Raw genomic sequence first — 22,124 nt, forward strand, 5'->3', positions numbered from 1 at the left:
ACACTTCACACAAGTTCACATTAGTAACACGTGAAGTCATACAAACATTAGACCTGAAGAATTAGAACAGTGATTAATAGTACTGTCTACATCTAAGGAACATGTTGTCAATGGTAGTAACTGGCAGTGCTGTCAAGGAAGATAAGCTTTCAGCATTTATCTCAGGTGTTCTGATAATAAATATAGATAAGCATTTTTATCACAGTTTTGTGGGACCAATGTCATTTCTGGCAAACAAAAGCAGCAACACAAATGCGGAAAGAGCAAATCTGGAATATTTCAAGTTTTCAGTGGACATTGATACTTCCATTTCATATCTGAGCTGCTCAGGTGTTCAGATTACCTTTTCATAATGGGAGGTAAAAATTCAACAATTTTGAAAGAAGATATGGAAGATTATATTGATCTGTCATACTTAAATATGGGAGAAATTAAAATGTGAGTATAATTTTTTGTTTTGTTAACATTATGAACACCACTAAAGAGCAGTATTTTGTGCATGGGTACCGTCCTCATTTGGTAATGTAACAACATACAGTGAAACAACTGTGCAGTTTTACTGGTGAAAATTTATTTATTTATTTATAACTCAGTACAATAGGGTCTATGTAACTAAGTTTTGTGTCCAGTTACAGAGTGAAATGTAACACTGATTCTGCTATATCACGTGTGAAACAATTTTCTACAATTCATCTCAAAATAATTTATTGTACTTAATACTTATATTAATGTAACTAATTTTTGATTCTGCTGCAGGATTGAAAAGATATTTTATGCAATGGCAGATGGGCATAAAGTAAGTTTACAGCACAGGTTTCCTGCTTCTTTGATAAAAGATACATTCCCTCAAATACAGGTTAGTACGGTTAAAGAATAAGTTAATTAAGGCTTTGGAAGATATCATCAAAACATTCTTGCTGACTTAATTACAGACAGTTTCTAAGACAATTTCTACTTCACTGTCCTATTTACAGGATAAATATATGAATTTTTAACCCAAATGACAAAGTATTGAGATAACTTACAAGTAAACTAAACTTACAGCGGAAAATCTGGAATAGGAGAGCAATATTATAAATCATAATTTACTTGGGAGAAGTATGATGATGCGCTGGACCTCAGAAAACTGTGTCCTTATCTTTGATAGCATTCTGCCTCACCAGATGCATACTACAAATTTTGGTCAAACTTAAAACAGTAATGTGTGTTGTACAAATTTTGTAGCACTGCTTGTAGTGTATGTCCTATTCTCGATTACAGTTAGCCCTATGCATTAAATAAAGCTGCTTCTTCCCATCACTAGATACTTTGATCCCAGATTCATAACAACCTTTCTCTTGGGATCTGCTGTAATTATTACTGACAGGCACTTAAATGTGATTTGCAGAGTAGATGTAGAAAGCAGAAGTAAAAACTGAATCATAGTATTGTAAGAACATTTTAAAGCAAAAATTAAATGTCCTATCTAGTACATGATTTCAGTAAACTTCTTCCCATTGCTCATCCTGTACATTCTCTTTGAATTTGCCTTTCTGAATCTATGAAAAGGTACTTTTACTTTCTTACCTAAACCTGATTTAATGGATGTGCTTTATTACTGCAATTTGACCTTTATGGTTGGACAAACCATTTATTGTGCCTTCATCTATTTTATGAAAGATAATTGGATTTAAAAATAAATTAGCGATTGCTGTTCCTCTGTGTCCTGTTCTTGTTGGAATGTTACTGTGGGGAATAAACCAATACTGAACATCAGCAGCTCTAAATGCTTTTGATTAGTGGTCCCTGAAATGAAATCATTATTGAAATCTTGACATGCATGACATCCCAGTTATTTACACTAAGGGTTTTTAGTATCCTCTCTAATTAATGAAGTTTAAATGTTTCCTAGCTTGTATATTTCCAAGCTTGTTACCAAAGCACAACACTTAGTGAGCTCTTCAATGCAGTAATTATTTATCATTACAGTCTGGATCATTATTCCTCTTTTGTAATGTAGTAATCAGACATTAACTTGTATCTATCTGAGTGCATCTGGTCAGCTTCTGCAGCTTCATTTAGAAGTTATGTTTTGCATATCTCATCTGTAGAAATACCTTCAGATTTTTCAGTTTCATGTAATAATATTATATGATCATATCTTTTATTTAACATGCTTCTTCAGATTTGATGGAAAAGTCTAAGGTGTGTAATGACTGTTACCCTTTGTGCTGACAAAATGTCCATACTTTATTTGTTCACTAAATGCTGCCACTGCGTGCATTTACCCAAAAGGGACTTACTGAAAATTTTGGAAATCACAGATACTGGACAGACAGTACTTTGTGTTACATAAAATGTTTCTAGAAATTAGTTGTGCAAGTAACCTCTTACCAGGAGCTTTCAGATGTAGATCAAAGGCCATGAATACTTTGTGTGGCCATAATAATAATAGTAGTAATTCATTCATCCAGAGACAATTTACATTGCATGGATTTCATCAGAAAATACATAAGATATAAAAATAAACTCACACACACACACACACACACACACACACACACACACACACACACACACAAAGGTACAGTATCCTGCAAATGCAAGAGTGCACAGTGGCCTACACAAACTTACATTAAAACAGTGTATACAACTTTGAATAATTGCATAAAAGATATTTGTCATGGTTTATTTTTAAGATTTAAGTAAAAACAAATAATACTTGTAATACTTCTGTTCAAAATACTAATTCAGACCATAGGAAACATCTGACTGAAAATATTATTGACATTGACTATGGCATATAGTCTCAGTGTAGTACATGAATATAATTACTTGCTACTAGGTTATTGAAGGTACTTGTTTACACTGTAATTTGGTCATTAATAACTTGAATACTTCTTCCTTAAATGGAGGTAATTTTTACATTTTTTTTACATATGCTAGAAGTTTGTTACACAATTTTGTACCTTGAATGTTTGTTTGTTTCTGTGTAATAGCCTTATTTACTCTTTTTTACATAGATATCATTGCACATCCTTATATTTTATGAATGCAGATCTGAGATGGTTTTGAAATTTTTAATGCACCTATTTATGTTAGTTACATTTTTTGTATGTACAGGCATGGTAAAGGTAGAATATTTAGCTGTTGAAATAGCTGCAGTGTGAAGATGGTTTTTAGATTTGTTATATTATGACCCCATAAAGTGAGGTCATAGGTAATAGCAGTGTGAATGTAAGAAAGGTAGACAGTTATGCTACACTGTTTATCAGACACAACTGAACAGCTCTGTCAGGAGGGTTAATATGGAGCTAGATCAGCTGCTGTAGGCGGCTACTTTGTCAGGCATAGGTTTGGTACTGTTGATGGTATTGGTAGGGGGGACTTCACAAGACATGCCCTGCATCTCAGTAGGAAATGGAAGGGTAAACTGGCTGGGATGATAGCAAAATCTTTAAGAGGGGGGGGGGAGACACTGAAACTCATGGGAGTACTTTTTTAGGCTAAGATCAGTGTCCAATCATCCTACATTGACTGAAATTAAGCTTAATGAGAAGTTCAGACAGGCAGGTACTAGAGATGTGAAAATATCACAAGGTTCTCATAACAGTACCATGAAAAATAATGTTAGTATGTTACAAAATCCACATAAAACCACAGTGAAAAATAATGTTAATATATTGCCTCAGAATGTCAGGTGATTAAAAAACAAAGTAGATGAGCTTCTTGTTTGTTTAGAAGATTTAGAAATTGAGGGTGGAACAGATGCACTATGCCTGTCTGAACATCATATGGTCACAGGTATGGAAATGGTACATGTAGGTGGATATAAGCTTTCAGCACATGTAAGTAGAGACACTATGGAGAGGAGGAGTTGCCATATATGTTAGTATCTGTCATAATGCAAAAAATTTGGAAACTAAAAATTTTTGCATAGAGGAACATATACAAGCATGGGCATGTGTGCTTAAACTAAGTAATGGCACTTCTATAATTGTAGCTATGTCTAGGTCCCAACTGGGAAATTTTCAATTATTTTTGAAAAACTTGGATTCTTTATTGTGCTATCTGTCAGACAGAGGAAATGAAACTATTGTTTGTGGGGATTTCAGTGTAGGTTTTCTGAAAGAGTCTGATAGATCTTGAAGTATTACTTGTTTCTTTCAGTTTAACATCAGTTATTGATTTTCCTGCTCGAGTAGTACAGGAAAGCAGCACACTGATAGGTAATGTATTCTTAGACCAAGATAAATTTAATCAAATAAAAACTTTTCCTGTTAAGAATGGTCTGTCTGATCATCATGCACAGTTAGTTACAGTATATGATATAGTTCCATACAGTAATGCAGAACAGTCCTCCAAAATAGTGCATTCAATTAACAATTTAACAATTCAAAATTTTAGAGAAAGCTTGCAACAGTTAGACTGGGATGAGATGTACAGGGAACATAATGCTAATTTAAAATTTAACCTATTTCATGATACTTTTGTGAGTATATTTGAAAACAGTTTCCCTATGAAAACAGTGACATATAATTGTAAGAAACCATCTAAAAAGCCATGGCTTACTAAAGGGATAAAAATATCTTGTAAATAGAAAAGGGAAATGTATCTTATAGTTAGGAGGAGTAATGATCCCAAAACAGTGAAAGATTATAGAAACTACTGCACTGTACTAAGAAAAGTTATTAAAAAGTACAGAAGTATGTGCGTTACGTCTGAGATTAGTACATCTGATAATAAAATTAAAACATATTAACAGAATCTTCCATCGGTTCTTTGTAGAACAACATTATAATAATAAATGAAAAGCACCAGTTTGCTTTTGTTCTACAATATTATTTTTATTGCTAACCAGTTTTCGGCTTACAAGGCCATCTTCAGGCATTTACTGAGTATTATCACCAAAGAAGTTAAATGTTAGCAGACAACATTGGAAGAGAAGTAACACATCTAGAGTGAAGTAGAAACATACAGTGAGTAACATCTTTGCAATGAAATAGTAAAAACTGAACAATACATAAATAGCAATGGAGTTGACAGGAAAACCTTTAGCAAAAAATAAGAATAGCATGCCTAAATAACAGTTTCTATTGATAAACAAAACTATTGAAATAAGATAAAATTAGTACTAGGCAAGGCTGCATCAAGAGGTATGAAACATGGAGCGTGATACACAACTAATTAAAAAAGAAGAGACAGTTGTCAATGTAAATACAGAATACACGAGGAACGTAAGCCATATCAATACGATAAACAGAAATTAATAAATGCAGGAAAATTGAGGTGTTTGAGGTAACCTACAGTTTGAGAGTGTGGTGGTACTGCATTTTAACATTAACATTATAATCAAAACAGTGGCTGTATACCAGTTTACATTAAATAAATGAGCAAAGTAAAATATAAACAGTATCTGACGAGACAACTACAAGGGGAGTTAAACATGGACAGTAATACAAGTACAAGTTAAAAGCAAACCCTTAACTATTGAAACTACAGCATATGTGGAATACAAAGACAACTGCAACAAATAAAACAATGACTACAGGAAAATGGGAATATGTAGGAAGAGAGAGTGTGGGAAGTAATGAACAACAAAGATGATTATATGAAGTTTTATTTATTTATGAAGTTTTATTTATTCTCTGAATTTGAAGTAAAACTGTTAACTAATATGAACCCAGTGCCTCCTAGAATGTACGGCCTTCCTAAACTGCATAAACAAGGTATTCCTATTCGTCCAGTTGTATCATCATTCACTGCTCCATCTTACAAACTAGCCGGTAAACTTGATTTAATGTAAACTGATATACAGCCACTGTTTTGGTTATAATATTAATGTTAAAATGCAGTACCACCACACTCTCAAACTGTAGGTTCCCTCAAACACCTCAATTTTCCTGCATTTATTAATTTCTGATTATCATATTGATATGGCTTAAGTTCCTCATGCATTCTGTATTTACATTGACAACTGTCTCTTCTTTTTTAATTAGTTGTGTATCACTCTCCATGTTTCACACCTCTTGATGCAGCCTTGCCTAGTACTAATTTTATCTTATTTCAATAGTTTTGTTTATCAATAGAAACTGTTATGTAGGCATGCTATTCTTATTTTGTGCTAAAGGTTTTCCTGTCAACTCCATTGTTACTTATGTACTGTTCAGTTTTTACTATTTCATTGCAAAGATGTTACTCCTGTATGTTTCTACTTCACTCTAGATGTGTTACTTCTCTTCCAATGTTGTCTGCTAACATTTAACTTCTTTGGTGATAATACTCAGTAAATGCCTGAAGATGGCCTTGTAAGCCGAAAACCAGTTAGCAATAAAAATAATATTGTAGAACAAAAGCAAACTGGTGCTTTTCATTTATTATTATAAAATTAAAACAATTTGGAATATTGTTAAAAGGGAAACACCGGAACTGAGAGCACAGGAAGACTGTATTTCTATCAAAAACAATGAAAAGTTTGTTAACAAGGAGTGAGAAGCAGAAAACATTTTTAATAATAATTTTTTAAGTGCTGTAGAGAAAATAGGATCCAGCTATTCATTAGAAAATACAAGGCAGTATATGGAAGAGGCAGTACCTAAGCAATTTGATTAAACTGAAATTCAACCCACCTCTCCTACTGAAATTAGGAAAATAATAAATTCACTCAAAAATAAAAGCTCACATGGAATTGATGGCATTTCCAACAGAGTCTACTAAAAGCTTGTTCCCAACAGATAAGTAGGATTCTCAGCCACATATGTAGTAGCTCACTGAAAAAGGGCATTTTTCCAGATAGACTGAAATACACTATTGTTAAACCATTGCATAAAAAAGGGGATAGATCTGATGCTAACAACTACCGCCCAATCTCACTTCTGAAAACTTTATCCAAAATTCTTGAAAAAGTAATGTATTCAATAGTAGCATCACATATTTGTAAAAATGAAGTACAAACAAAATGTCAATTTGGTTTTCAGAAAGCCTTTTCAACAGAAAATTCTATATATGCGTTCACTGATCAAATGTTAAATGCATTGAATAACCAAACATCACCCATTGGGATATTTTGTGATCTCTCAAAGGATTTTGATTGTGTGAATCATGAAATTCTTCTTAAGTATTGTGGTATGAGTCGGACAGTGTACAAATAGTTTAATTCATACTTAACTAGAAGAATGCAGAAGGTTGAAATCAACAGTAAGGATAGTCTGCAAAAACCAGCAGAATCCTCTAACTGGGGAGGTGTCAAGAATGGTGTCCCACAGGGTTCAGTCTTGGGTCTCTCATTGTTCTTAATATATATTAATGACTTGCCACTCTAGATTTATGAAGATGTAAAGCTAGTTCCTTCGGTGATGATACAAGTATATTAATCACACCCAACAAGCAAGAATCAGCTGAGGAAATTGCAAATAATGTCTTTCAGAAAATTATTAAGTGGTGCTCCACAAACGGACTTATAACAATGCAACATTCTGCTTGATCGTTACTTAAAATTACTTTACTTTTTCCTGGATTTCATTTTGATGTAGGAACATAAATTTGCAACTTCTCATTATTTATTGACATTCTCAACATGTTTAAACAAAGCACTTCATCGACATCACTGATATCTTTGACAAACTGACCTCACAGGTTGACTTTCAAGCAGACTCTCAAGCAGACTCAGCAACAAATGACTTGCAGTCTTGCTGCATCTCTTTATATATGAATTGTAACAATCATTTCCAAAATATTCCATTATTAATTTTGTACAGTTTCAATGTTACAATTAAAATTTACAAAATGTAGAGAAACTGAAGAAAAAATTACAATATTAATTGATGTCATTTTTATAGTATCATCACTAGTTCCAAATATGAAAATCTATCTAAACTTTAATTACAGTAATGTCTCTTGTATTATTTTAGTTATGTAATTAATTACAGTACAGTTTTGGATACTAATATTTAATGGTGGTACAGAACTCATGCTTTATCCAGTTACATACATAAAGTGCTCAAACGAGACTTCAAATTATAGAAATCGGAAAACTGTGTAATGTAAGCAAGCGGATAGCCAATCAGAAAAGTATTTACAAGGAATATCAATTACAGAACAGGACATAAAAATAGATAAGAAATGCAAATACATTGCTTGCTAATACCTTTCAAGCTGTTTCTCAAGATAATGAGGTTCTTTGTGTTAACTTGTTACTCGATTATAATTATGGTAATTAGAGGTGCTGGCCACCTATGCCAACATTTCCACAACATTTTAATATTTTCCACAAAATATTTATCTTTTCAAATTCTTTATTATACACTCAATCTAGCATTTGTACATAATTTTGTTAATGAGAACAATCTCTTGATAATGATGACAATATGCGTTCCTCCAAAAAGTCTTCACAAAATATTCAGATTTATAGCAAACTGAGTCAAATGACACTTGCATGTGTATCTCTATAACATCCTAGGAAACATCAAATTGTCCGACAACCACATGGAAGCATACAAAAGCGTGGTATCAGATATTTCCTATGACTTTTGGGGAAGGCCATTTCATTATAGACTCTCACTAAATTTTGAGAAAACACAGTTTATACAATTCTGTACAGTAAATGGCATAACACCATTGATAAATATAGACTATGAACAGAAGTGTGTTGCTAAGGCAGAATACTCAAAGTTTCTGGATGTGTCCATTGATGAGAAATTGAATTGGAAGAAACACATTGATGATCTGCTGAAATGGTTAGGTTCAGCTACTTATGCTATTAGGGTTATTTCAAATTTTGGTGATAAACATATCAGCAAATTAGCCTACTATGCCTGTTTTCATTCACTGCTTTCATATGGCATCATATTTTGGGGCAGTTCGTCATTAAGAGAGAAAGTATTCATTGCACAAAAGCGTGTAATCAGAATAATAGCTGGAACCCACCCAAGATCACCTTGCAGACATTTATTTAAGGAACTCGGGATATTCACAGTACCTTCACAATACATATATTCAATTATGAAATTTGTCATTAATAACCCATCCTAATTTAAAAAAACAGCAAAGTGCATAGCTACAACACTAGAAGAAGGTTGATATTCACTATTCTGGAATAAATCTCACTTTGGCACAGAAAAGGGTGAATTATGATGCCACAAAAATCTTTGATAATTTGCCAAATAATATTAAAAGTCTGACAGATAGCCAACCAACATTTAAAAGGAAATTAAAATAATTTCTGAATGACAACACTTTCTACTCAATAGATGACTTCTTAGATATGAAGTAGTAACTGTTAAAAAAATTAATTATTTTATGTAAAGAAAACTTATGTTAAAGTGACACGTTCCATGTCATTATGAAATGTAGTATTCATGATCTAAGGAACAAGGATTAATGCATGCATGTATGTATCTACACATTACTAATTACACATAGTGCAAAGCAAGCAGATCTTAACTTGCTAGTGAGATGGTGGATATGGGCTTTCCAATCTAAATTTTCATCTGTATAGACACCTAAAAATTTGTGTCAGCTGCTCTCTTAACTTCTTTATTTTCTATTCTGACACCCAGGTCGTTTTGTAATGGATGCAATTAGTTTTTGAAATATTTAAAGTTAACTTGTTCATTTCAAACCAATTTTGTAAATATTCCAAAACTCCAGATGCAGTGTGGGCAATACTTGGTTAACATCAGTTACAACACCATTTGTCCGATTTCACTGAGTGAATCCTGATTTTAGTATAAGAAACATTCTTAGTGCTGCACCTATGTAGTGGGGGTTATGGTCCAAACTGTTATGCACTAAATCTTGTGACCATATTAACCCTTCTACATCTACATCTACATCCATACTCCGCAAGCCACCTGACGGTGTGTGGCGGAGGGTACCCTGAATACCTCAATCGGTTCTTCCTTCTATTCCAGTCTCGTATTGTTGGTGGAAAGAAGGATTGTCTGTATGCTTCTGTGTGGGCTCTAATCTCTCTGATTTTATCCTCATGGTCTCTTCGCGAGATATACGTAGGAGGGAGCAATATACTGCTGGACTCTTCGGTGAAGGTATGTTCTCGAAACTTTAACAAAAGCCCGTACCGAGCTACTGAGTGTCTCTCCTGTAGAGTCTTCCACTGGAGTATATCTATCATCTCTGAAATGCTTTCCCAATTACTAAATGATCCTGTAACGAAGCACGCTGCTCTCCATTGGATCTTCTCTATCTCTTCTATCAACCCTATCTGGTACGGATCCCACACCGCTGAGCAGTATTCAAGCAGTGGGCGAACGAGTGTACTGTAACCTACTTCCTTTGTTTTCAGATTGAATTTCCTTAGGATTCTTCCAATGAATCTCCGTCTGGCATCTGCTTTACCGACGATCAACTTTATATGATCATTCCATTTTAAATCACTCCTAATGCGTACTCCCAGATAATTTATGGAATTAACTGCTTCCAGTTGCTGACATGCTATTTTGTAGCTAAATGATAAGGGATCTATCTTTCTGTGTATTCGCAGCACATTACACTTGTCTACATTGAGATTCAATTGCCATTCCCTCCACCATACGTCAATTCGCTGCAGATCCTCCTGCATTTCAGTACAATTTTCCATTGTTACAACCTCTCGATACACCACAGCATCATCTGCAAAAAGCCTCAGCGAACTTCTGATGTCTTCCACCAGGTGATTTATGTATATTGTGAACAGCAACGGTCCCATGACACTCCCCTGTGGCACACCTGAAATCACACTTACTTCGGAAGACTTCTCTCCATTGAGAATGACATGCTGCGTTCTGTTATCTAGGAACTCCTCAATCCAATCACACAATTGGTCTGATAGTCCATATGCTCTTACTTTGTTCATTAAACGACTGTGGGGAACTGTATTGAACACCTTGCGGAAGCCAAGAAACACGGCATCTACCTGGGAACCCGTGCCAAATCAACTTGAAGTTTCAAAATTGGCTGCTCATTTTCCTTTATAATATGGTGATATTGGCAAATACAGCTGCAGCAAAAATGATCAGTATCACTTCTCCATTGGATTGTAATACAACATACTTAATTAAAATAATTGTGACAGTTATAGCACTAATTTATATTCCTAATAATTCTGTGACAGCTTACGTAGTTACTCCTTTTGATAGCACAATTTTGTCGAATTGTGTGGTCAAAGAAGATTGTTCAATTAGAGATAACTATTACTGAAACTCTAACTACGATAATTTGGCAAAAATTGCTAATTCATGGGAATTTTTTTAATGCGATAACACTACATTATTTTATATACTATTTTTATTCCTACATATATTTATTCCTTCATGTATTTCAGAAGCAATGAAATTATTTACAGGAAATAATATTAAACCCATTAACAAAGGCAACTTGTTTTGAGTAAAAACTTTGATTCTGGCTATTAGTTGATGTGTAATAAGGTTTATTGCTTCAGAAACAGAATTTTTGTTAGTTTACAATGATTACACAAGGCCAAAATATAATCCTAATGACAGTAATTAATCAGAGAAATGCAGTAAATTCGTAAGTTTGAGACCACTGAAAGGACACAATATTAGCAGTGGCAGAAATATACTACTGTGTACTTAAACTAAGAAATAGCTGTAAATTACTCCCTCAAGAACTGTGATTAATTACTGATGTATGGTGCATAAAGTAAACAATATTACTACTTGGAGGAGAAGTACTAATTTGTTGTGTGTTATTTATTCACAGGCGAATCCTTTTGCAGATCGCATAATAGAAGTATTTTCTTCTCAAAATGACAACCATTTGTCTTTTGAGGATTTGCTGGACATGTTTTCAGTACTCTCAGAAAACTGCCCTGACAGAGTTAAAGCACTGTGGATCTTTAAAATATATGGTAAATGTTGTTTAATCACATTTCAAAAATCAATCTGTAATGAGAGATAGTGATGTAAATCAATAGCCATATTATGTATTTTATTCACAAACATTTTGACAATAGCCAGAACTTCTTAATTAACCCTTCAGCTTATTTTCCATAATGTACATTACCAAGACACTGAGGGGGAGTTTATATCCACCCAAAAAAAAAAAAATAAAAATAAAAATATATATATATATATATATATATATATATATATATATATATATATATATATATATATATATATATATATATATATATAAAATAAAAAAAATAAAACAAAAAAATGTATATTTCATTAATTGATGTTGTCATGCACTCACAACATTTTTTAAAGGGATGTTGATGTGTAAGGTCCTGAAACAGAAAATATTGAATATGACATTCACTGGGAAAATTGACATCCATTTAAAGTTTTAGCCTAAGTTTAATTCAAAAATTTAAAACATTTATGCAGTCTGGTAGAAGAATTAATTAAAAATAATAAAAAATTTTCAAAATTTTAAAATTTAACGTAAGTGACTAGATTACAAAACTTTACAAAAGGTAGGTATAAAGTACCTCCCTCCCCCACCCCCACCCCCACCCCCTTTGGTATTTCAAGGGTTACATTTTGTTGCCATATACGAGGTGTGATTGGAAAGTTTTAAGAATGGATCTGCCACTGCTTACTGGTTTGACGGGCAGGTACGTGGAGGGTGGGGAGTGAGTCATTTCCTTGCCCTTGAATGCCCTCTGACAGGAAACTGCATTTCCTTTATTCAGTTTGTTGTGGCAGCCGGTTGAATGTGTGTCTGTTAGGGCTTGTTCCCAGATTTTGTCTGTGTGAAAATGGATGTAAAAATGGAGCAATGAGTTTGTGTGAAGTTTTGTTTTAAAACCAGGAAATCAGATACTGAGACTTACGAACTATCAAAAACAGCTTTTGGAGATAACTGTATGAGCCAGTCAAATGTTTTTGTCTGGTTCAACAGATTTAAAAATGGCCGTGAATAATTTGAAGATGAACCATGGTCCAGCCATCCTTCCACCTCAAAAATGAATTAAAATGTGAAAGTTCATGACTTAGTTCACTCTGATCGTAGACTTACAATTAGGGAGATGGCTGTTGAACTTAATTTAAGTTTCTCAGCAGTTCAGTCAATATTAACTGACGATCTTAACATGCGTCGAGTGTCCGCAAAATTCATTGCAAAAGTGTTGTCAAGTGACCAGAGGCAATACCAACTTGAAGTGTGCCAAGAACTGATTAATCAGACTAAAAATTACCCAGATTTGTTAAATAGGGTAATTACAAGTGACAATTCATGGGTATATGGATAGAATCTGGAAACCAAAGTGCAGTCTTCACAGAGGAAGACTCCAGGTTCACTACTACCGAAAGAAGCATGGCAAAGTCGGTTGAAGGTGAAGACAATGTTAGTGATTTTTTTTTTTACTCTACCATATTGTGCATCATGAATTTACCCCTGGAGAACAGACAATTAACCAGGTATACTACAAATGTGTCCTTGAGCATTTGCTTGAAAAGGTGGAAGAAAAGGCCTACATTGTGGAAAGACAGGAGTTGGGTTCTAAATCATGACAATGCTCCAGCTCATCGTGCCTTCTACATTGTTGAATTTTTGACCAAATTCAAAATTCCTGTGCTTCCACAACTGCCATATTCCCCTGATTTGGCCCCTGTGGACTTCAACCTGTTTCCTAAACTGAAATTTTCACTGAAAGGGAAGTGATTTGACTTGACTGAAGACATCCAGGCAAATAGGGAGAGCGTCCTTAACAAACTTCAGGAAAAAGTTTCCAGAAATATTTACAAAAGTGGAAACACCACTGGAGTCAGTAGCATGTAAGTCCCACCATTGTACAGTCACAAGCCCATTCTTAAAACTTTCCAATCACACCTCGTAATATTGCGTTTATAGTACAAATGTATAAAGAGGTAAGAACTAGAATCATAAACAGTATTACAGAAGTTTTGCAATGTGTTAAAGTACTTGTTGGGACATACTTGTATCTGCACTCTAGAGGGATATTGCAGCTTCATTTACAAATTTTGCTGAAATTATTATCTATTAGAATCAACAGGTATTATGATGGAAGGAAGCAGAGGAACAATTAGTTTTGTAATGCAAATTTTCTCAGATGGTGCTAGAGGTGTATTGCTTTGAGAAGATGTCTCCAGTGCTTAAAAAACCTGAACTCAAATTTAAATGCCTTAGAAAATTTTGAAGAGGTAATTTCATCCTAATGGACGCACAATGATCTCTTTTAACAGTTATCAAAGATGATGTTGATGCACTACAGAACTCACTGAAAAATAGCTGATATGTAATACCAACATTCAGAGGATTTATTTGGTCTATATATACCTGCAGTCCACATCCTTCTGCAACCTTAAGTCATTATGGACACCACACGCATAGATAAGAAACTGATGGCATGTGATGGAAAAAAGATCAAATATTAAAATTTTGTATCTTTATGTACAAATACCATTATCACAAATAAAGGAACCTGGTTTTATTAGTATTGTACATGAATAATTTTACAAATAGGAAGTTGATGAGATAATGTACTAAAAGTTTTTTGTGTGTGGCATGAGGGCTCAAACAGTTATCCATGTCTTTTCCAAGCAGTGTGTTATCAATTGTGTTATTACAGCTCATGGTGCATACTGACTCAAAGCTTCAACTTACTGTTAGACCTCTCTACACCCTTGAACTCTACAGAAACTTTAGAATCTTTCTCATGTTGCTGAGGGCCTAGTACCCCTGAGAGCAGAGAGAGAGAAAGTAGAAGAATGGGTTTTTATGGGCATGGGCAGTTACATAAAAAGACCACTGATTGATTTCATAAAATGAATTGATAACAGCTTAAATCATTGTGAAATAATGAAAGTAAATGAAGTTCATTGAAAAAGAGTCCATTCTCTTATCATACAGCCTTAGCTGATTGTTGCACAAAGAGCAATCAAAAAGATTTCATTTGAGGGTGTTGCTGCAGCATACAGGGTCATTTTTCCACTATGTACAAGCTATAGGGATTGACCGATGAGAGGATATGGAACAAAACAGGTCTAATGAATTTATGTCCAGAAATGCATGATTTCCATGCTAGAGACCATTTATTCAATTGCACTACATTACAGCCATTGCAGTCTAATACGCACTGAAATGAAATGAGCGTTTGGCGTCATTGGCCGGGAGGCCCCTCGCAGGGCAGGTCCGGCCGCCTTGGCGCAGGTCTTATTACATTCGGCGCCACATTGGGCGACCTGCACGCCGGATGGGGATGAAATGATGATGAACACAACACAACACCCAGTCCCTGAGCGGAGAAAATCTCCGACCCAGCCGGGAATCGAACCCGGGCCCGGAGGACGGCAATCCGTCACGCTGACCACTCAGCTACTGGGGCGGACTAATACGCACTGTACCATGCAGACACAGTTACAGTATGCATGGTTTCCTCATGTTCCTCATACGTTGTGCTCTAGTGCCCTCTCCTGTCATAGTAACTGGTAATGCCATGTCCAATTCACGTCTATTCCTAACTCACCTTGCAGTGGATGTGATGTAGCATTGTACCCAATGGTTCCATATTCGAATCGAGAGCTTGCCGACAAGGTGTTTACTTACAGAAAGCCAGATGGTAACAGGCAGCGGGCAGCAAGGTTGTTTTAGGAGACCTATCCTTGCCAACAACAACAACCAAAACATTCCATGTTTGCAACAATGTTTCACTGTTTGTCTCGGACAGGTTATTTAAGGAAGCAGGAAATCATGAAGGACATACCTGAAATGTTTGGCCACCAGATTTGGAGGAAAATGTATTTCACACTGCGGAAGGTGACCACCATGTCAGTACTGGGCAGCTGACCCACCAGTATAGGGTAAAGTCAGCCGACTGTGTGGAACATTCTCCATGACAATAGTTAACAACCTTACCACTTACAGCATGTACAGGGCTTAATAGTGACAGACTTTCCACATCAGGAGCAGTTTTATCACAGATTTCTTCACCAGGCAACCACGATTCTGGGATTTGTGTCATCCATCCCATTCACAGATGAGGCCACCTTTACACGGAGTGGTATCTTCAACTTCCATAACAGTCATCTGTCAGAGAGCATGCAGAACCCCCATGGTATGGGAACAGCGAATTATCAGGATTGGTGCAGTCAGAATGTGTGTGCTGGGATAACTGGGACTGTATTTTGGGACCAGTCTTCCTTCCATGCTGCCTAACCAGAACTATCATCATTTTATGCAGGTGACTTTGCCGCCTCTGTTTGAATAAATGTCACTGATGATTCAAAGGCTTATGTAGTGGCTACATAATGGTGCTCCAGTACCCTTCACCATTAATGTCTGGACACATCTCAATCATGTCTTCCCTCATAATGGATTGGACAAGGGGCTCCAGTTGCATGGCCTCCCAATTCACCAGATCTCTACCTGTGTAATTTCTGGTTACGGGGCCATCTCAAAAGTATCATGTGTGCAGAGCCCATTCCAGATGTGGAAACACTGGAGCAGCATATTCATGCTGCCTTTGAAACTGTTCGGATGCAGCCTGGCCAAATTCAACATTGGAAATGGAACATGCTACAGCACATACACACATGCGTTGAGGCACATGGAAACCATTTTCAACACATACTGTAACTGTGGCTGCATGGTAGAGTGCATATTAGACTGAAGTCTCTGTAACAACATATGACTGAATATATGGTCTCTGGCAAGAAAACCATGCACCACCAGTTCATTAGACCTTTTTTGTTCTGTATCCTCTCATCGATCAATTGTTAGAGTTTGTACACTGTGGAAAAAATCAGCCCGTATGTCTAACGAAACATGACTCTGATTCCGGTATAAGGCACCAGCATGCAGGCAAGGGGCTGGTGTGGTATTTGTATCTTCCTGACATCCATGTGGTAATTGTGCAAAAGTGAAATATGGTGATGTTATTACAAAATGTGTCCAAACAGGACCAATGTGCTGTTCTCTTCTTGGCTCTGAAGGACAAGCTCTGCTAGATATCCATCGGAGAATGAAGGATGTGTATGGATAGTATGTCTGTCGAAAACCACCATTGTGGAATGGTGTGCCAAGGGTTGCTGGTGCTTTACAATAACATACATCCCCTTACTGCAAATGTCGTAATGCAGTAGTTGCATCAACTCAAGTGGGAGACACTTAAGCACCTACCTTATAGTCCTGATCTCTCCCCATGCAATTACCATGCCTTTAGTTCCTTAGACAAAACCTTTAAGGTTTGATGATCGCTGTTGGAGGAGGATGTGCAGCATGTACCTAGAACTTCTTCTTGCAGCAGGACACAGTGATTTACCACTGGATATTTCCAACCTGGTGCATCAGTCGGATGATTGCCTCAATGTCCATGGCAATTTTGCCTGATTGGCATACTGACTCTGGTCTTTCAGGCCTTGTAATCTCCCCCTCCTTCCTAATTCCTGCTATTGTCTAAAATAAGCAAAGTCTTTTCTGAAGATTGGGGAGGAGTAAGATTACAATAAACTTTTTAGTTTACTTATTTTTTCTTGTAGAGTTGGCTCGAGTTCTTCTTGTCCAAGGATCTGATTCATGAAGCTGAAATTGTTACATTTTTGGTCCTCATAGCTGAACTGATCTAAATAATTTTGAAGATTGTTGCTGCAGAATTTTTGTTTTTACTTAGTATATTTTGTAGCATTTAGTATATCATACAGTCTTTTGAATTACACATGAACAGACCCAAAATTACACTGTTCACCAAAAACACAAAAATACATCTGATCATCTCAGAGGCATACTTACTACAACTTTACTCTGGGGTAATAACCATATTCCAAAGGGTTTACAATTTTCCTTGACTAATAAATTTCTATTAATTTCAATTATTATTTCATAAATGAATCCAGAAATAAACATGGTAAACAATACTAGATTGTGTAATTAATGATATAAATTTTAAGTGTGCCAAATAATTTGTAATTTCAAATATTTCTTTAAAAAAACACAATTTTAACTGTATATTCAGAGCTAGTACTTGTCGATTGTAACATTTAAAATAAATTAATTCCTTTTCATAAATATAAGGTTTGCCAAATGGGGTACAAAGGATTCCAAAAGATAGAATATAGATGTATAGAAGTATACATTGGACGAAAAATATCTAGTATACAAGTCACAATCTATAAATGTGTGAGGACATGGCATTCAGATTCTCAGATCTGTGGAACATTCTGTCTCAAGCCAAATGATACAAAGTCGAAACTACAACTTTACAACACTAACCTATAGAGATAAGTGCAGAGGCAATGCAAATTACTAGAATTACAGATTGCAGGTTTATGTCTATAAAGTCACAACTTCAAAATCATGAAAATAGAAGAAAAAAAATTCAAATCCTAAGTGTATAATGAGTGAGCCAACACAAAAAAATCACGACAATGGGTACAGACTAGAAGAATATACTCAATCATGAGTAGGAGTATAGCACAAAATCAATTTGTCACATAAACCACAATAGATAAGGATATGTTGGCTCATGCAAGGAGAAAATAATGATAAAATATTAGACCCTATGCTTACAATGTGGGGACCGATCCAGGAATCCAAAATACAATGGGTAAACACCGGCAGAAGCGTTTCAACACAATAAAATGAATCACATTCATAATCATACACAAATAAGTTCAATCATATGTAAAGAATAATTAGAGGAAGTATCTAGCCTCAATCAATAGTTGTGCACTCTCCGTGAGTACACACTCACAGTCATGATGACCAGGGATACCCAGGAATTAAGCATGAGTTTGCACACATTTCAAGTTCCACTAAGATACAGTAATGCAGTACTCAGGATAAATACAAGTTGTGATGTTCACCTTCTTTATTTCATCATTGCTTGCCCTTGGTGTTGACGTACTGTATTGCTATACTGGCTGAAAAATGGGGGTAGAAGTTCAACACTGGCTACTATAAATGATGTAGCTGACAGGTGCACGTTTGCATTTCACAGTTCTTTACTTTTGTTGTTCACAACCCACCAATAATACACAGTTATATGGGCACTGCACTATTGTTTAACTTTCGATAAGCCTCATTAATAGGCTGCAGGCAAACATCCACATACTGCTACAATAGTTTACTGTTGAATATTTATGAGCAGTAAAAACCTAACCACACATTTCACAGTCTTCCAAATAAATTGAACAGACACTGTCATTCCAGAATGAGATTTTGACTCTGCAGCGGAGTGTGCGCTGATATGAAACTTCCTGGCAGATTAAAACTGTGTGCCCGACCGAGACTCGAACTCGGGACCTTTGCCTTTCGCAGGCAAGTGCTCTACCATCTGAGCTACCGAAGCACGACTCACGACCGGTACTCACAGCTTTACTTCTGCCAGTACCTCGTCTCCTACCTTCCAAACTTTACAGAAGCTCTCCTGCGAACCTTGCAGAACTAGCACTCCTGAAAGAAAGGACACTGCGGAGACATGGCTTAGCCACAGCCTGGGGGATGTTTCCAGAATGAGATTTTCACTCTGCAGCAGAGTGTGCACTGATATGAAACTTCCTGGCAGATTAAAACTGTGTGCCCGACCGAGACTCGAACTCGGGACCTTTGCCTTTCGCGGGCAAGTGCTCTACAATCTGAGCTACCAAAGCACGACTCACGACCGGTACTCAGCTGTGGACTGACTGTTGTGGGCTCAAAAATTGGGCCTTTGTATATCCACACAATAACAGATACTGAAACTACACATTGTTTGAAGTTAAAGTAACAGAAATTACAATTAATAAAACATAACTCATTCAATTAACTGAATTCATCGAAAAATTATGTCTTTTTAACAGTTTTGTCTACTACAAGAATTAGGCTGAATTATTTGTTTAAATGATAAAATTAACAGATATCATTAAGCAAACAATACTTTTGACAAAACTGTTAATTATTTTGGATTTAATTAAGGGCTGGCTTTGCTAACATGTTTTTGAATAGATCCAAAGAATGCTATTGTTTTGTCTCCCAAATGTTTATAATTAGCACAGAATTTGTATTTGTTTATAAGTTAAAAATTACTGATTTCACCCTATAATGAAAGATACTAACTAGTAATAGTCAGAATAAATTAGAAAATCCATTACATAGATAAAACTAAGCACACAATTAGATCTGGTGTTATATCCTTTAAAACTGAGGGCCAACCTTTCTCTTTCATGAAAATCCAGATTCTAGTCATGTATGTTAATCACAATTAGTCAGACATGAAAAATTTAATTTTAAGGAGGCAGATGGCAAAACAAGAGGGGATGTAAACATATCCCAGCTTGCTTTGTCACAAGGTAATCAGAGTCATAAATAGCTTTGAATGATAACATAATCAAGTAGCTTGAGGACCAAAATCAGTGTGTGAAATCAGAAATGTATTCTTCTTGTTATCAGTCTATACTCAATGTATGATCACAATCATAAATGTCTCCCACACCATTTGCTAACTGTTCACACAAACTAACCTGTGTAAATAGGAGTCTAGAAGAATCATTTACAATTGATGAAAAAATGAGATGACTACTAACCTAACAGTACCTAAATTTATCAGATTCTGATAATTATTTACAACATGCTTCATATAATGTACTCTTGAACTTTTTCCAAGATTTCACATTTCTGTGTTGAACATAACAAATCAACAGTCATAGAACATCAACCTTCCACAGCATTATTTAAAGTTACATAATGCACTGGGAAGTTCAATGCTCTACTTGAAAAAACACATATTTATGTGGAATAACACTGTCCATAACAGTGACTACTTTTCTAAATAGTTCCACAAATTCTTCATACAAGATAATTTCTTAGCTAACAATTTACAAATTTCAGTCACAAGACTGATGTAGTTGACGGATGCTTGAGTGCATTACCCAGCACCTATGATCTCTTGTAAGTTGACTGGACCAGCAAGGGTGCAGCCATACAGGAAAATGGGAGCAGACCCATCAACATCTTTCAGTTTTCTCCCTAGCTTTCTCATCACATGCTCCAACACATAGGTTACTTCCTATCTAGCATTCACATCAAATCTTGAAACATTGTTTTGTGTACTAAGTATGTTGTTCAGTACCTCCCTCACATCACTCAGCATATGTTTTGCCTATCTATTTTGAAAAAATAAGTATACAGGGTTCACATCAAAAGGGATTAAAAAGTGTTCACATATATAGTACGTTAATAAACAGTGCTAAATGCAATGGAAAAAAGAACTAGTACGGTAATATTCACAGATATACTAAAGATGTCTCAAAGTAACATTTACTTAGCAATTAGCAGATTAGAAGAAATTATCTACAGAAGCAAGACAAGTTGGACTGTACTGATGCAGCATTCAACAAATGCCTACAAAATGAGATATGTACCATAATCCACAATGTACTGACATAAGAATTCTGTGTTTAACATATATATGGGTTTGGTTTGCACATATGAAACTCTAAGATACTATTCCTAATATTTACAGTATACATGAATAAAATGAGTTTTCACTCAGTTTACCACAACACCATGACTTCTCCCAAAAGAGTTCATGACAATTAAATTTAATTGTTCTCTGCAGGGTACACAGTAATAATAATTATATATATATATATATATATATATATATATATATATATATATATATATATATATATATATATATATATATATGATATGGTTATAATAGAAGGAAACATTCCACAAAGGAAAAATATACCTAAAAACAAAGATGATGTGACTTACCAAATGAAAGTGCTGGCAGGTCGACAGACACACAAACGAACACAAACATACACACAAAATTCAAGCTTTCGCAACAAACTGTTGTCTCATCAGGAAAGACGGAAGGAGAGGGAAAGACGAAAGGATGTGGGTTTTAAGGGAGAGGGTAAGGAGTCATTCCAGTCCCGGGAGCGGAAAGACTTACCTTAGGGGGAAAAAAGGACGGGTATACACTCGCACACACACACATATCCATCCACACATATACAGACACAAGCAGACATATTTAAAGACAAAGACAGCTATGGACCACATACAACTTAAGACTTATGGTGTTTCTTTTTCTTCCGTTCTTTCCAGTACTTCTTCATTTTCTCACCAACTGCTCGTCTCTGCTCATCTGTCCACACTCTCTTGTGCCGAGGTTTTGGCGCATCTTCTTCATAGTTTGGGTTTTCTATACGTAGCCTAAAGTTATTCCT

General features: G+C 35.5%; 1 protein-coding gene across 1 annotated transcript in view; it reads left to right on the plus strand.

Moving 5' to 3' along the window:
• Window positions 1-241: 241 nt before the first annotated feature.
• Window positions 242-22,124, plus strand: part of LOC126174844 (calcium and integrin-binding family member 2-like) — a 67,973-nt gene continuing 46,090 nt past the window's right edge. The window contains exons 1-3 of the mRNA XM_049921230.1: window positions 242-438; window positions 757-856; window positions 11,698-11,845. Coding sequence (XP_049777187.1) covers window positions 353-438; window positions 757-856; window positions 11,698-11,845 — 334 coding nt within the window. The 5' untranslated portion in view covers window positions 242-352. The remainder of the gene's footprint in view (window positions 439-756; window positions 857-11,697; window positions 11,846-22,124) is intronic.

The sequence above is a fragment of the Schistocerca cancellata genome, chromosome 3 (assembly GCF_023864275.1).
Source record: "Schistocerca cancellata isolate TAMUIC-IGC-003103 chromosome 3, iqSchCanc2.1, whole genome shotgun sequence".
NCBI lineage: Eukaryota > Metazoa > Arthropoda > Insecta > Orthoptera > Acrididae > Schistocerca > Schistocerca cancellata.